The 17,615-nt window shown below is 45.5% G+C and overlaps 1 protein-coding gene across 1 annotated transcript in view; it reads right to left on the bottom strand.

The window, feature by feature from the left end:
- The window catches only part of LIMD1 (LIM domain containing 1), a 52,136-nt gene extending 36,586 nt beyond the window's left edge, over window positions 1-15,550 (bottom strand). The window contains exon 1 of the mRNA XM_056857942.1: window positions 14,060-15,550. Within this exon, the coding sequence (XP_056713920.1) occupies window positions 14,060-15,548 (1,489 nt within the window). The 5' untranslated portion in view covers window positions 15,549-15,550. The remainder of the gene's footprint in view (window positions 1-14,059) is intronic.
- Between the last annotated feature and the right edge of the window lie 2,065 nt (window positions 15,551-17,615).

Raw genomic sequence — 17,615 nt, 5'->3', positions numbered from 1 at the left:
GTTCATTCCTAAATCAGTTAGTCTTTGCAGGGCAACAGTCTGGAAATTTGGTGAATAGGCCTTACTGAACAGCACAAGGGAAACTTATACTAAGCTATGGCCTGGGCTAGCCTGATCTTGTCAGATCGCAGAAACTAAGCAGGGTTGGCCCTGGTTAAAGAAGAAGAAGAGTTGGTTTTATATGCCGACTTTCTCTACCACTAAAGGGAGACTCAAATCGGCTTACAATCACCTTCCCTTCCCCTCCCCACAACAGACAATCTGTGAGGTAGGTGGGACTGAGAGAGCTGTTAACAGACCTGTGACTAGCCCAAGGTCACCCAGCTGACTTCACGTGGAGGAGTGGGGAAACAAATCCAGTTCACCAGATTAGCCTCCGCCACTCATATGGAAGAGTGGGGAATCAAACCCAGTTCTCCAGATCAGACTTCACCACTCCAAACCACCGCTCTTAACCACTACACCATGCTAGCTAGAACTTGGACGGGAGACCACCAAGGAATACCAAGGTTGTTATGCAGAGGCAGGCAATGGCAAACCATCTCTGTTAGTCTCTTGCCTTGAAAACCCTACTGGGTTGCCATAAGTCAATTGCGACTTGACAGCACTTTACACCCACCCACAAATGAATGCATCTTCTCAGACAAGACTGGACATCTTCATCTTTTCCAGGTCTTTTAGTTTGATAGGACTATTTTTCACCATTAGTGAAGCTGGTAGATAGCTCTCAATGAGCTCTTTTAAACTACTCACATGGATTTCTCATCATCCACAGACTTGTTCTCACGAGGAATGTACATTTCCTAGCCTGGGTAAAGGTAAAGGTCCCCTGTGCAAGCACTGGGTCGCTACTGACCCATGGGGTGACATTACATCACAACATTTACTAGGCAGACTTTGTGTTTACTATTGCCTTCCTCAGTCATCTACACTTTACCTCCAAGAAGCTGGGTACTCATTTTACTGACCTCAGAAGGATGGAAGGCTGAGTCAACCTTGAGCCAGCTAGCTGAAACCGACTTCCGTCGGGATCAAACTCAGGTTGTGAGCAGAGTTTTGACTGCAGTACTGCACCTACCTACACTGAAAATAACCTGGCCACTGGAAGATCTCAGCTACACAAATGCTCTACCTGTATTGAACATCGCTTAGCTGGCAATCAAAGGATCAACATTTTTTAAAAAAAATTCTCAAAGGAGTCTGAATTCAAGACTTGTCTGGAGAAACATCTATTGGTCCCTCCAATGCTGAATTCAGTTTCTGATACACAGTAACTTTTGCAGCTGTAGACAACTGCTTATACTATGGCCACTTATGTATGGGAGGTTTTGCCTTGGATTTGCCGCTCTCTGGATGCGCATTTTCCCCATCCCAATTCTCAAAACTCTGCATGGGGGCTTACTGTTGAGTTTGGAGAATTGGGATGGGGAAAACGTGCATCTAGAGAGCGGCAAATCCAAGGCAAAACCTCTCATGCATAAATGGCCTATAACCAACATCAGGCATTCCCCACCCCCCAGATACAAATTAAGGTTTATGGTTTGTTTGTTTAAAAGGGTACCTAAAGTTCAAACATTTTGCATGACTGAAAACTGTAAATGTACTTTCTCTTCAGAGCACTGCTACTTTAAGAAAGCAACTACATTTTCCATGCCCATATATGCACCTATATGACAAACACCATAATCTCGTATAATCATCCAAAGAGCATGCAATCTAGTATGCAGGGAGAAAGGATAAGTGATTTATTTCTCAGAACAAGGTGCTCCCTTCTCACCCCCTCCCTTGTCCAAGGCAACCTAACATAAATGGATTTGCAAGGAGAGATATGTGTAACTACTCTGTTTTTATGCTCTACTTTCTGCTGCCAGCGCATGTGTGGGTGCATTTAAAAGCAGAATTTTCCACCACCCTGCAATCAGCGTAAATTTCTTCTAGCTTCTGTGTAATCAACCAGAAACTTATAATGAAACACAAACATTCTGTCCTGACAGAACACTTCTTTCGACACATGGTGTTTTATTTTATAAGGAGGGGGGGAAACAATGCTAAAATCTGGATTCTTCAGAATCTGGGCAGCAATATTTCAGGAGGAAAAGAGAAACAAGTAATAACTTTCACTTCAGGTTCTAGGGCGGCTTGTTCCTGCACAAAGATGTCTCTGTTCCCTTTAGCATCATGTGGAAAGTAAATGCTCGATTTACAACTTGGTTTCTGAACAAGGGAACCTTTGGGAGTGTAGCTGGGCTGAAAACATGCTTTGTAAGTCATGTCTTGGTTCTTATCAGAGTTGGTTTGTTCATCATAAATCACAAGAAATGTTGCCACCGGAAAATGCCCTGCCAGCCGAGGCCTGCAAGTCAGAGGTTTTACATCTGATAATAATGTAACCCAGTCCTCTGAGACGTTTCAAAATGTCAGTCCCACCCACAAAGCTAAGAAAACTTGATTTTAGTTTCTGGGTTCTGAAGTTCTCACATTTATTAGAGTACAGATCCTTTTAAATCATCAGATCTCTAAAGATTAAACTACACTTGTTCTGAGCAAAGAGCAAGGATTGAATAAGACTGGTCGGGAGCACCTGACCTCCATGGTAGGCCATGAATGACAGTTTTATTAACAAAAGTGTTTATCTGAAATTGCTTCATAAAGATAACACCAGTTATCTCGCCCATTGCCTAGTCCCTGGTAGGAGGTAGCAGCTGCCTCCTGACGACTGGATGAGCAGGCCCGAAATGGACAGCACAGAGCCACAGAGGTTTCCTGCTTGGCTACCTCAACGTGCATTCAAGTCCCAGTGATGCAGGGGAAGGGCAATGGTTAGGGGATGGGCCGTGGCTCAGTGGTAGAGCATCTGCTTGGCATGCAGAAGGTCCCAGGTTCAGTCCCTGGCATCTCCAGTTAAAAGGACTAGACAAGTAGGTGATGTGAAAGACCTCTTTGCCTGAGACCCTGGAGAGCCACTGCCAGTCTGAGTAGACAATACTGACTTTGATGGACCAAGGGTCTGGTTCAGTATAAGGCAGCTTCATGTGTTCATGTGTTCATGATGATCAAAGGGAGACCACTATGCAACCCACAAGACACTGCTAGCTCTCCACTCATCTCCCCTGCACAGGGAGTAACTGCTACTGCTCAGGGCAGAAAAGTCCCAGTGGGCCAATGGCCTGGGGGCCACCCTCACACCAGGGCCACCCGGGGTCCCAAGCAAGAAGAGGGTCTGGAGCCCTTGCCCTGTGCAAGGCAGGGAAGAAGAGCTTCTTCCTTCCCTCCTCCCGGGGGGAGGAGCCCTTTTCCAGGGCCGTTTTTGCCTCCGGGTCCCTGGTCACTACTGTACACTTCAGACCTGGAAGTTTCCCAGCTACAGACAGACAAAGTGGCAGGGAATCCACCTCTGTGCTCAGCTCAGCTTTCCTAATAAGAAAGCGTGCTCAGAAATGCCAACGCCTATTTTTGAGGTGGAAACCTGCCAGTCCAAGGCAAGCAGAAGAAAAGAGGAGGGGAGACAGGTACCAACCAATGTACAATTCTCAATCCTTTTTTGCGGGATTGATATATAAATCATAATAGTACTGTACTATCTAGCTATTATGATTTATATATCTTGTCAGATCTCAGAAGCTAAGCAGGGTCAGCCCTGGTTAGTATTTGGATGGGAGACCACCAAGGAATACCAGGGTTGCTGTGCAGAGGAAGGCACTGGCAAACCATCTCCGTTAGTCTCTTGCCATGAAAACCCCAAAAGGGGTCGCCATAAGTCAGCTGCGACTTGAAGTCACTTTACACACACACATCTAGCTATGCCAGGCTATGAAGGAGAGGATCAAATATGATTTTAGTAAGAGTCATCGGCTTTTAAGACTTCCCTAAACCACCCTTTAAGGAAGGCAAGCTGCTTTGAAGGTATAACCCATTTCAAAATGATTTCATTGGCTGCATATTTTCTTCCAGGTTCAAGGTATTGTTTTCTGCTTTTAAAGTCCTCCACAACCTGGGACCCATATATCAGAAAGACTGCATCTTTATAAATGAACTTCTGCCCCAATTATATTCCTCCGGACAACATATACTCATGGTACCCTCTCATGGATCTGCATGTTCCTCCACTGCTCAAGCCAAGGCCTTGTTGGCCATACTGATTTTATGGAACAGCCTATCAGAGGGCACCTTCATCACCTATCTTTAGGAAGGCACGCAAGACCATTCTATTTCCGAGAGCCTTTAACTGAGGTTGCTTTTTTTATGAGTTATGGCTAAGAGCTTCCACAAGGCCATAAAATAGCTCGTTAATCCAGGTTACTTATTTATGGATGAGCAGATCCCGTTTTGTTTGACTGTATTCCCTTTGTCTTTAAGAATGTTGTTAGCTGCCTTGAATCCCTCAAGAAAGGATGTAAAAATAAAAGTGGTATCTGCATTGTGCAAATAAAAGGCTAACAAAAAAAAAAATACCGACTTACCAAGAGCCTCCCAGTGAGTTAAAGTTGCAAGATCTGCACCAAGAGTTTACTGACTCACAGCTCAGTCTACAAACCACAATATCATACCAGCTCACTTTGAAGTTGAGACTTGTTCTGCCCAATGAACCATGAAACCACTGACAATCACGGGGCCAGCAGCCCTTACCCTTTAAAACTGAAGCCCCAGGATGCTCCACCCACCCCGTGCTGTGATATCATACAGTGCAGGCAGAGCTCTTCAAAAACGGACAAGGCTAAGTTAAAGAAGGCATTTTTTCTTTCTGAATAAGGTTCTTTCATCATTGTGCATCACAATGGCATCATTGCACCTCATGTGACACAAGGGCAGGATGACAAGCCTTCTAGCTGATCTCCCCAGAACATGCATTTAGTGATAAGCCTTACAATTATATTTTCCCTTTTCCATACATGGCTGCAGTTTAATATTTGCTTCAAGGTGTCGGACTAGGACCTGGGAAATAGGGCTGCCAGGTCCCTCTTCCCCACTGGCGGGAGATTTTGGGGGCGGACCCTGAGGAGGGTGGGGTTTGGGGAGGGGAGGGACTTCAATGACAGAGACCAATGCCCAAAGTGGCCATTTTCTCCAGGTGAACTGATCTCTATCGGCTGGAGATCAGTTGTAATAGCAGGAGATCTCCAGCTATTACCTGGAGGTTGCCAACCCTACCTGGGAAACCAGGTTCAAATCCCCAGTTGCACAAGGGAAGCTTGCTGGGTGACCTTGGGCCAGTCACACACTCTCAGCCCTGACCCTGGCTAGTATTTGGATGGGAGATCTCCAATGAATACCAGGGTTGTGACATAGAGGCAGGCAATGACAAACTATCTCCTGACCTAACGTCTCTTGCCTTGAAAACCCTACAGGGTTGCCAAAGTCAGCTGTGACTTGACGGCAAAAAAAGTGCAATAATACTCTTGCAACTATTTCTCTACTACACATTAAGGACTTTTTCAACTTATATTATGAGCTCTTGGAAGCAAGAATAGCATCAAGTTTCTACCCCACTCTTCTATGATAGCATTGTTCAGTTGCAAGGCTGAAAAAGAAGAAAATCAAAACCCAGATATCAAGTTGCATGTGAGGAGATTATAGAGGTGTTACCCAGGTTGGTTTAATTTGTCATGAAGATAGACTTTAGATAGATGTTCCAAGTTTTTCTCTATGAGTTTTGGGGAGTGCTGTTTGTAAAACACCGTGTATGAGGAGAGATTTGATGAAGACATTTGAAACAAGAAGATAATGCCTTCCTTTGTCTTTCTGTTTTTCCCATTCTACTGTCCCATCATTATTATAACATTGCATCTCTTATCTGTAGTTTGCATTGTTCATCCAATTTGTATATTTGTGTAAGTTTTACATTTATGGGAGATTTGTTATTTATGTAACTCTCCTAGAGGAATTGATACATGTACCTTTGATGGATTTACAATGTTAAAGGTACAATAATGTATTTTATCATCCTTTGTTTGGCAGTTTATTTTCCTGTGCCCATTACAGAGTTGGCTGGTGGCACTTTGTTTTTTCCAACAAGCCGGGGGTAACAAGACTGGTGACCCCTGGCCTACAACAAATTCAAGAATCCACAGAAAGTCCTCCAAAACCACACTGCCTTACAGGCTCTCTTTAACGGACAAAAAGAAAAGAAAAGAGGGTACAGCCTCCAGCGCACCTGGTAAAGACACTAAAAAAGCCCTAGCAAGGACTTTGATCAATCTAACCAGCCTGAAGGAAGACAGTTGCTGCGAATAACAAGCTGGCATACTGGCTCGTGTAGGGAGGGTTTAGTTCTTTACATATCCAAAATGTCTTCCTAGTCTGCTGTAGGAGAATAAGTGGACAAAACATTATATAACTCAATATTCCCTGTTCCCCCTTAGCACTGGCCCCACACCACCATGACAGCTCTTAAAATTCTAAGGTATTACAGAACAGAGCACATAATAGGCATGAAAAGAACAAATCATACTATGGAAAGCTGACCTACTCGCCCCCCTACAGCATTTAGGTCTTAATGGGGTTATCAGGTGGTAACAAGGCAGAATGGGAAAATGCTAGATAGAATAGCTCTTCCTGCATATAGGGATACCCTTGGCTTATAAGGATACCCATGGCTGAGTTGGTGGTATCTGGGGGGTCACCAGAGCTGTACATATCCGTAAAGTTAGGGGGTAAGAAACATGCTTCCCTGATTTAAGGAATCAAGTGCCAAGCCCCCCCCCCCGCACCAATCCCTAAATCCTACCTTTAATGCAACCTGCAGCATCAGTAAAGCCAACCCTTCATAAAGCAGAAAAGCCCAAACACCAGGTGCGTAAAAACGCTTTTATCTTATAACAGTTTTCAAAAGGGGCATTTATTTCCACTCCAGTTTTTATAGCGTAGTGGGAACAAAAGTTGTCCAGGGTTGGGGGAGTGATTTTCTTCCTCTCTTTGTAAATTTAGTCCATAAGCCAACAGGATGAGAGAGACGGAGCAAAATAAAGTTAAAGCAGAATGTTTCATGTTTGCAACTAACACCTTTATAAAAGCTAAAATGATTTTATCTTAGACCACATATTTGCACTTAACTCTTTAGTGTCATTTCCTGATGATCGCAGATCAGAATACTGTTCTTGTATATACGCTATTACTCAATGGAAGGCTATTTGAAGTGTACCAGATAGTGCAATCGCTGTATCATTATTTAATTTGAAAAGCATTTAAACATTAAAAGTCCAGAAGATTAAGTGGTAGAAGTGCTTTGAAGAGGGCTTATTTTGCAACAGAAGCCTGAATAAATATATGCTCTCATCGGATTCAAAGTAAACTCTGCCATTTATACATAGATAACTGTCAGGAGAGAAAGAAGAAAAAAGGTCACAGGGAAAGAATTCTAGACAGAATTCTGTGGTATCAACTTTTTCCTGATTAGACTGGAATTTGCCTAGTTTCCTTTCACCCTACACCCCCTGCATTTCATGGATCCTTGACCTTCCTATTTTTTTTTTACATAAAATGGCTGCCTAGTGAAGATCTACTTATAGCATCTGAAGAACCGTATTCATTCATTTAGAAAATTAATATACCATCTCTCCAGAGACTTGTTCAAGGTAGGAAGTATGGGGTCTTGTCCATGAACGCTTATGCTGGAATTGTCTTTAAGATAGCATAAGATTCCACAAGGTTACTATTGCGTTCAGTTTTGAAACCTGTCGTGGTGCAGGCGAGGAGCGAGGGCTGTAAGCTGTAAGCATAGTCTGGGGAACAGTCCAAGGTCATTCACAGTGAAGGCAGAATCCGAGATATCAATACAGGCAAGGGAAGTCCAAGGTGTTAGTCAGAGCCAGTCCAAGAAGTCAGGATACCAGGAATCCAAAGGATAGCAGGGAAACAAGGCCGGTACACCAGGAGGTTGGTGACAAGTTGCTTGCACAACAGCCAAGCCTAACTGATGGCTTAAATCCCTTCCCCTGCTGCTGTAGCAGAGCCAGATGATGCTGATGAGGCTGAGTTCACAGGTGGTGCTTCAGCCCTGCTCTTCCTCATCACTACTACTGGGGAGGTTCCTGTGTAAAGCCTTCAGTCTAGCACTCTGCAGTCTCTGCTGCATTGCCAGACGAACCTGTTTCTTTTCTGCTCCAGTGGCCTTGGCGAGGCCTCTGGAGACACTGCATGTTGCAAGGTGTCAGGTCCAACTGGAGCCCTTGAGCTGGCAGGCTGCAGGCATGGTGAGTCATCTCCTGACTTTGGCTGATCCTCTATTCTGGCCTCTACTTCCTCTTCGTCAGAGGAGGTCTCTGCAGGCTGACTCTCTGCAGGCTGACTCATGACAGCACCACAATTTAAGAAGGATGGAGACAAGCTGGAACGTGTCCAGAGGAGGGCAACTAAGATGGTGAGGGGTCTAGAGACCAAGTCCTATGAGGAAAGGTTGAAGGAGCTGGGTATGTTTAGCCTGAAGAGGAGAAGACTGAGAGGGGATATGATAACCATCTTCAAGTACTTGAAAGGCTGTCATATAGAGGATGGTGCCGAGTGGTTTTCTGTTGCCCCAGAAGGCTGGACCAGAACCAACGGGGTGAAATTAAATCAAAAGAGTTTCCGTCTAGACATTAGGAAGAATTTTCTAACAGAGTGGTTCCTCAGTGGAACAGGCTTCCTCGGGAGGTGGTAAGCTCTCCTTCCCTGGACGTTTTTAAGCAGAGGCTAGATGGCCATCTGTCAGCAATGCTGATTCTATGACCTTAGGCAGATCATGAGAGGGAGGGCATCTTGATCATCTTATGGGCATGGAGTAGGGGTCACTGGGGGTGTGGAGGGGGAGGTAATTGTTAATTTCCTGCATTGTGCAGGGGGTTGAACTAGATGACCCTGGTGGTCTCTTCCAACTCTGATTCCTCTTCATTTTAACTTTTCCATGGTATTTCATGAGGCTACAGTTCACCAGCAAGCAATTTCCTATGTAGCATTTTCTCCACAGGTGTACTTTTAGAATGATATAACCAGAAGGATATACAGGGAAAGGAAGAAAGGGTTATTTCTTTCCTTTACAGGAAAGATACAGGATCAAGACACTACACTTCTTCCAGCTCCTCTAATCATTGGCCCTTCCTGCCCCAATGAGGAGAAGGGGTGAAGAGGAGACATATTTTAATTCTGAACGAATACTTCCAAAGCTGATTCACTGGTCTCCCTCTGTCAGTGTCTTTCACCAGTGGGTGAAGACTATTTTTGTTTTGTTTGGCATACCCCCAATAAAGGTTATTGGCCACCCTTCCTGATTCTGCTATCGTTCCAATTTTAGTATATGTGCTGCCGAAGGAGGAGCTCTGATTTTGGAGCTGTTTATGTGCTTTTATTGAATTATTTTATATTTTTGATGTTCTTTTTAATTGTTCAAGAATTTTAATATTTTTATGTTTATCGCCTTGGGGACCCTGACTGGGCAGAAAGGTAGCATAAGAAAATATTTTAAATAAATAAATAAATGATCATTTCGAAAGCCAGCCTTCACAGCAAAACATTATAATGAAAGAGGCCTATTTTCTCCCTTACAATTCATCTTCCCCTTCTTGGTGCCTAGAACTGGCTACGCTTTCCACATCCTTCTCCGTCTTGTTGCTGGAGGATGTGGGGTCTGGTCATCAGATTCCACTGGGACTTTAAGTAGCCTCAGCTCTCCTCTTTCCCCACAAGGGTATCAATTAAAATAATCCTGCACACCCACTGTCTAGACCGCCAGTTACCAAAATTACTATTGTGTGGTACTGCAGCCAACATTTCCAAGACGATCAAAGTGTATTCCTTGCAACGCTGACTATTTAGTGAAAGGCGAACATTAAAACTCACTCTCTGTTACACATCATTCCCTGCACAGATTTATTTACTGTGTTTTGGACAAGGGAAATTCAAGTAAATAGTTGACAACAGATGCTTTGATTAAGTTTGCAATGATCTTTAATTCACTAGGGTTCCAGTTCACATGACAACTTCTGTTCACTGCCAAGCATTTTTTTTGTCCTGCTCTCAGATTAGACTGCATTCATGATGAAAATACTGTCTGACCTGATTGCCAAAACACATGATAGAGTTTTGCTGTTGCACCATGCTGCAAACATCTATGTTAGGACTGAGCAGCTGGAAGCGAACTGCAGAATATGCTAAGCCAGACTGGAAGGAGAGGGGAGAAACACCCAGAATTGATGGAGATAACTGGGCCTAACTTGAAAGATGTTTCAAATTGGAGTACCACAGACAGATCAGGAATATTTTTATTGCTACACACTGCTAAAGAATTTAGGCTTGCAATTTAAACTAGAGTATTTATACTTCTACATTTCATAAGCGTACCTACCAATAGTATGATTTCATATGTAGAGAGCCTGGGGGATGGGGACATGGGGGGCACCAGTGCTGCATGCGCCCTGATGTCACTTCTGGGTAAAACCATAGTTTCTGGCAATTCCTAGAGCAACGTGGCATCACCAGCATTTTTTTTTCTCCTGCCACCACTCAGAGTGTTGGAGGGCAACAAGGGCAGTGGGTGGGAGATCTCCTGCCATAGCAGGAGGCTAATACACCTATTTATTTACTAAGTTATACATGATGCATTTTATATTGTTAATGCCATAAAATAAGTCTAGGCATGGTAAGGAAGAAAGTATTGTATCTATTTCAGTTTTTCCCAAGATGTCCACAGCTTGAAAGTTTTCAGAAATGTTACATCTCTGCTTAATAATACAAAATTATCTCAAGGTTTGTCATCATGCTGTGCATTTCCCTAACCCTGTTCCATACTACTGGAAACAACTAGAAACAGTTGGCTACTACTGGAAGCAACAGAGGAAACTTCCACATAATGTCTTGGCTTAAGTTAAGTTGTACAGTGCATGTGTGTGGGGTGGGTGGGGAGAGAGACCATTTTCCTTGGAAGTATCACACATTTCTAACAACATGCAGATCCACCCTTGTAGTAGCGACAAGATCTTAGTGGCTGCAAATCACTAACATATAGAGAAGTGCCATAACGCACAACAGCCACAATGTTAGTAATAATAATAAGTGAAAGTCCTTCCCTTGTTCACATATTCTTGGAATTGTTTTCATTATTTATTATTAAGCTATGGAATGGCCACATGATGTGCCTTATACTAAAACAGACTCTGGTTTTATCAAGGTGAGTACTACCAACTCTGACTGGCAGTAGCTCTCAGGTCTTTTCACATGACTGAGTTCTACTCAATTCTTTTAAGTGGACATGCCAGGGACAGGACCTGGGAACTTCTGCATGCAAAGCAGACTCTCTGCCATCGAGCAATGGTTCCCACCCAATGGCTCTGTTAAATTTAGCAGGAAGTCGCTGCCACACACCTTGCAATGACGTAGGTGGAAACCCACAACATATCAGAATCAGATGACCAGCGTGAACACCCACCAAAATGTTGTGAAAACGTAGCCAAATAATCAAACTTTTTCTTGAAGTATGCCAAACCCCCAAAAGTCTCCATCTCTGTAAATAAGAGTATATGGTACTTAGTATGAATCAATAATGGCCCGTTTTACAGTGTTAAAGTATTAATATTAAGAGATAGAATGACTGAATGGAAAACAGTTAACTCGTTATCAAAAAGTAGTTAAACTTATGATAGAAAGTAATAATAGTAGATTATAGGGAAGCTGGTAAGAGGGTAATAAAACAGTATATGCTCACACAGTTTAAATTTGTTTTGTTTATGTTAGGATAGGTGTGTGCAATGTAGTGTATGTGTGTTTTGTTTTTGTTTTGGTGTTATGTGTTTTATATAAATGGAAAACAAACATTTAATTTTAAAAAGTCACCATCTCTGACAGAATTTGCAGGCATACCGTATTTTTCGCTCCATAAGACGCACTTTTTTCCTCCTCAAAAGTGAGGGGAAATGTCTGTGCGTCTTATGGAGTGAATGTGTGTCTGTGCCGGCTGGGAAGCCGACAGCCAGCTGGGGGGCGGGGGGGCCTCCCCCCTGCCGCCCAGCGCGCCTTGGGAGCCCGGCACGCCAGGGAGCCAGCTGGGAAGCCGACAGCTAGCTGGGGACGAGCGCGCCTCTCCCTCCTCTCCCTTCCCTGCTTCACCTCCCTCGAGTCCGGCGAGCGTGGAAGGAGAGCGGCTGGCGAGGGCGCTCGCGTCCCCGAGCGGCTCGCCTCCCCCTGGCTCCGCTCAACCAGCTCGGCTGAGGCGAGGAGAAGGGAGGAGCGCGCATGCTGGGAGGGCAGGACGCGCACGTGCCTCTCAGCCTCGCCCCCCACCCCGCCCAAACGCGCCCCGGGAGCCAGCTGGGAAGCCGACAGCCAGCTGGGGGGCCCTCCCCCCTGCCGCCCAGCGCGCCTCAGGAGCCGGCTGGGAAGCCGATAGGGAGTCCCGGGAAGGGGGGCGGTGGGTCTTTAAACTGCTCTGCACTGCCTGCCCAGGCAGCACGGAGCACTTTCCCCACCCTTCCCGGTCCGATGCTCAGCTGTTTATCCTACTTCATTACATCTTCGTTTATTTACAGCCCATGAGAGAAAGGCTGGGACGTCTGATCTCTCTCATCATTCATTATGTGTAACAGCTTCATCCTAATCCTTTCCAGTCCCGTACACAGAAAATCCACATCTGAAAGATATATGACAGGATTCACACCAAGCCTCTAAGTCAGCCCCCAACTTGCCCCTTTCCCCCCTCCCCTTCTGTAAGCTTCCCTATAGCATCTGAAGAAGTGAGCTTCTGACTCACAAAACCTGATGCTGAAATAAATTTTGTTGATCTAAGGTGCCCATGGACTTCTGCTTTATTTTGCTAAAACAGACTAATATGCCTACCCTCAATAAGTGTCCAACCTTGCCAACAGAGCCTCCAGGGTGCAGGAGAAGTAACTTAGCCTCTAGGCCCTTCGTCTCACACTTATGGCAAGGATTAGCTGCCACTCAGGGATTCAAGCCAATTTCTCAACTAATGTGCCTTACGGTGCAATATTGAAGAGCCAGCGTGGTGTAGTGGTTAAGGTGTCGGACTTGGACCTGGGAAACCCAGATTCAAATCCCCACTCACACCATGAAATCTTGCTGGGTGACCTTGGGCCACTCACACACTCTCAGCCCTGACCCTGGCTAGTTTTTGGATGGGAGACCTCCAAGGGATGCCAGGGGCGTGACGCGGAGGCAGGCAATGGCAAACCACCTCCGATCTTCTCTTAACTTAAAAACCCTACAGGATTGCCATAAATCAGCTGTGACTTGATGGGGGGGAAGGCCAAACAAACAGTGCGATAATAAGAACACTTTCCTGTGCGTAAACCCCATTTAGTAGACCTGAGTAGGATTCTGAGTAGACTCTGCACATGCTGGATAATGCACTTTCAAACCACTTTCAATACACTTTAACGACAGTTTGCAAGTTGATTTTGCCGTTCCGCACAGTAAAATCCAGCTTCAAGGTGCATTGAAACCAGATTGAAAGTGCATTATTCAGCATGCGAGGAAGTGCATCTGCTTAGGACTTCACTCTAAATTGCCTTAAATCCTAGCATTTTGACTTAACTAGGTAGCAAACTCAACTGCAAACGTCTAAAATCAGGTCAGAATATACCATGCTATTCCCATTCATTTTCATGGAACTTTGAATTCTCAGGCCGTCAAAAAGATCTGCAACTATTTTTGGACATAATCACTTACACTTATGAATTTTTGTTGTAACTGAAAAACAATTTAAGCAGTATTCCATATCAGATTTGTAAATCATCGTTTACCACACACAAAAATCCTGACTATAATCCAGTACACAGCAGGAATGAACTGTGCAGCAAATTGCAGCCTTTGAGATGTTGAAATTGGTATATCAATTTGTTTCTAAAAACATGCCTTTAATTCATTTTTCCCCTAGCTTGTGATTTTCTCCAGAAGTTAGTACATTAAAATTGTAGCTTTCAAAAAAAATATAATAGAAAATATTAGCGGTTCCCATTATTAGGGACACCAGCAAAAAGAAAACTAAAGAAACATGTCTGCAGGTGCATATACTGTACAGTTGAACATCAGTAATAAAGAACAATATATTGTAAATATACAAAACGCATATACCTACCAAAGTAGTCAGCCTTGGGACAAGCATCCATCTCCTGCTCCAGACGCTGGGTAAGAGCTTCTAATTTTAACTCCGCTGTGGATGGCCCTGGTTCTTGCTGTGGAAGGAGGGTCTGACAGGGCAATTTTATTTTTGAAGAAGTGGAGGTTTCTTGGTGACCTGAGTCATGCTGCAGACTGGCAGTGCCCTCTATAAAAGGAGATTTTGGAACATTGGAAATCATTGGCCCGTGAGATGTTACACTGATGGAATTCTGCTGAGGACCCATGCCAGATCCAGGACAATTAAGCCTGTGATTTTGACCATGAACTACAAAATGGCCTGTAGGCTTTGGTTGAGTGTTGGCTTGCTGATAACCTACACTTGGAGGTAATGGAGTAGGAAGTGAACCAGAAACCGAACAGGGAGAATGTTCGCTGCGCCTTGCTTGGCCGTCACCAATGCTTTTACTTGGGGAGGCAATAGCCAATGTCTCAAGTTCACAGTTTGGGTGAAAGGGATCAGGCTGATTCAAAACTGCCTGAGCAGGCTGTGCAGAGAATGAGGAAGATCTCTGTTTTGGAAGTCCCACAGACAATTCATCACCAAAACCAACAGAAGAGGACAAAGGGGTGCAAGCATGTGAAAAAGATGACGTTCTTGGGCAAACTGGGTTTCGGTCACAGCTCTGACTAAGTCCAGGGCCCTCACTTCCAATTTCCCGATTTCCATACCCACTTTCGGAGGATCTGCAAGAACTTCGGGACTGCTGGTACGGGTGGAGATCTGCTTGAAGTCTCGTAGGACTTCTCTGAAGTGCATCGCTATGATTCAAGTTTGACCATAAATGGGAGTCCATGTTAGATTTCAGGCTGGAAAACCTATCAGCATCTCTTCCGCAACCATGCACAGCTGTCCTGTTATCACCGTTATTGGGCTCTTCATGGGACAGGGAAGAAAACGCTGCTTTGATACTACATGGACTTGCCTGGCCTGGTCTGTGATAGCCTTGTCCTCCAGGAACTTCAGAACCCCCAAGACTCTCGCCATATTCATGGTCACTACCAGCTCTTTTGCCATCTTGGTATAACTTCGCCCGCTCTCCATCGGTATGCAGCTGGGGCTGATTTGGAAAGGCCAGCTGGTGTCCTGCACATACCGTTGAAGACGCAGCCAAAGGAGGTTTAGCAATATTTTCTCCCAAATGTACTTTGTTTGTTCCTGTGGCCCCTCTAGCTACAGGAGGGCCTGGAAACTGAGGATGAGTAACAAAACCAGCGCTGCCGTTCGGGGCTCCTGAGACTGCTTTCATCAGCTCCTCTTGTTCTCGCTGCTTCTGAAGGTGGATTTTGGCCATCTTTGTAGCAAAAACTCGCCTGGTTTCTTCAAATTCCGGGTTGTTCCCAGCCACTTTGTCCACCCGAAAGAGGCCATCCTTGGAGGCTTCGTACATACTGAGATCTTCCAAAAATTTACTAGCCTCCAGTCCCAGATCGTCGTATTTATCCATTTTTTAAAAGCTTTTACTTGTGCTACCAACAAGCAAAAAAGCAGGAGGAAAAACGGCCCTGAAGTTTTAAATACCGGATCCTGTTGCTATGTTAAGCTTAGATTTCCTCTCGGCAGTCTTTTAAAACCTTTTTAAAAAGGCCCTCTTGGCTATTCAGATTGAGACTGGGGGCGAGACCCTACAGTTGTTTTTAACAAACCTGGCGTATCTTCCTCGTGTTACTCAAGAAAACTTTACATGCCAAGCTGACTCCAAATGGATGAGCTCCACCGTTTTTTTACATCATGTGACCACCAACGCCTCACTATATCTCTCTGGCATGACTTGAGTGCAAATACCTGAATGGGGGGGGGGGGGAGAGAAATTACTTCAGAATGAGCCTCAGTTAAAAAACAACGTACACCCCCCTATGTTTCCATCACGGAATTACTTCCAGCAACCTTCTCATCAGACACGCAGGACCGGTGTTACCACTAGGCGAACTAGGCGGTTGCCTAGGGTGCAGACCTCAGAGGGCTGCAGTTTTAAAAATATTAGTTTCTCGGGGGGGGGGGGGATGCAACTGACAATTTTTTTTAATTTTAAGTTAAGTACCACAACAGTGCTATGGAACATAATTAACTACAATTTCTTATAAAAAGTTTTGTGCTTTTATTTTTTTCCCTAAAAGGCATCTGTTTTTGAAAACCGGCTGGCAACGTGGAGGGGGCGGCACAAGCAGTCAGCCTTGCCCAGGGCACAAAAAAAGCCCAGCCCGGCCCTGCAGACACGCTCACTGTCAACGTGTCTTGCTTCACATCGGACACGTACGAGGGCTGCATAGAGGCCCCTGTGTGTATGTGTAAAGTGCCTTCAAGTCGCAGCCGACGTATGGCGACCCTTTTGGGGGTTTTCATGGCAAGAGACTAGCAGAGGTGGGTTTTGCCAGTGCCTTCCTCTGCTCAGCAACCCTGGTATTCCTTGGTGGTCGCCCATGCAAATACTAACCAGGGCTGACCCGGCTTAGCTTCTGAGATCTGACAAGATCAGGCTAGCCTGGGCCATCCAGGTCAGGGCATAGAAGCCCCTAGGAGTGGAATAAACAGAGGGGGGGGGGAAGAATACATACTGTAGCAGTAAACAGGGGTTCGTGGGGGAAATAGAGACCCGAACCGTTATTTCAAGAAAACAGTTTATTCTGGCAGCTGCGACCCAGAGGCCCTAATGGGCAGAAATCTCTGAGTCCCGATTGTACTGAGGAAAGGATATTTATCCAAATTCAAGTTATGACGGTACATCAACCTTCTGTACATATCTGATTGTATTGCAGGCAGAAAGGCGACTCAGGACAGTTGCCGTTTCATCCAGTTTCTCCTACCGTTGTTTACAGTTCACTCTGACACTCCAGGACTCTTAACCCACTTGCTGAAAGCACACAGAGAGCAAGCCTGTATCTAGGTAGACATTCCTCCCCCCAGCTTCCCTAGCAGTCTGGATGCCAATTATTAACCGGGAGATCTTTTGGGCCACTGTGACAATACCCTCCGGAGGAAACAGGGCGACTGTCAGGAAAGGGGCGGAGGAAGGAAGCGCGTGGCTTTCTGACTTTCTTCCTCCCCCCCCCCCAAAAAAAACACAAAAAAAACAAAACAAAAAAAACACCACCGGGGGAAATCTTTGCCACTCACCGGTCCTCTCCTTCCTTTTGCAAACGCCCGCCTTAGACGCGGGACGGAGGACGACTTCTTCTTCCGCCCCTGCAAAGTAACTCACTCACACTCACACACTCACAGAGCGAGCGAGCGAGCCCAGGCCGCGCGAGCTCCGACGGTTGCAGCGCGCGCGCGCGCGCGCGAGCTGGGGAAGCGGCCCAGAGGCGCGGGACGTGCCCAGGGGGGCGGGGCCAAGTGACGTTTCCCGCCCTCGGAGCCAACTGCCTTCCTGAGGAGAAGTTTTCTCCTCGTGGCGCTTCTGGCTCTTCCGAGGCGGGCCGTGGCGCGGCTGCTGTTGCTGCCGCCGCTCACCGCCCGCCCTCCGCGGCTTCCTTGGCCTGCTGCCACCCGCCTACCCAGGGCGGCCCAGGCCCTG

This window comes from Euleptes europaea, chromosome 11, assembly GCF_029931775.1.
Source record: "Euleptes europaea isolate rEulEur1 chromosome 11, rEulEur1.hap1, whole genome shotgun sequence".
NCBI classification, from domain to species: domain Eukaryota; kingdom Metazoa; phylum Chordata; class Lepidosauria; order Squamata; family Sphaerodactylidae; genus Euleptes; species Euleptes europaea.
The sequence above is the reverse complement of the archived record's forward strand: the minus strand, read 5'-3'. Positions and strand labels throughout refer to the sequence as shown.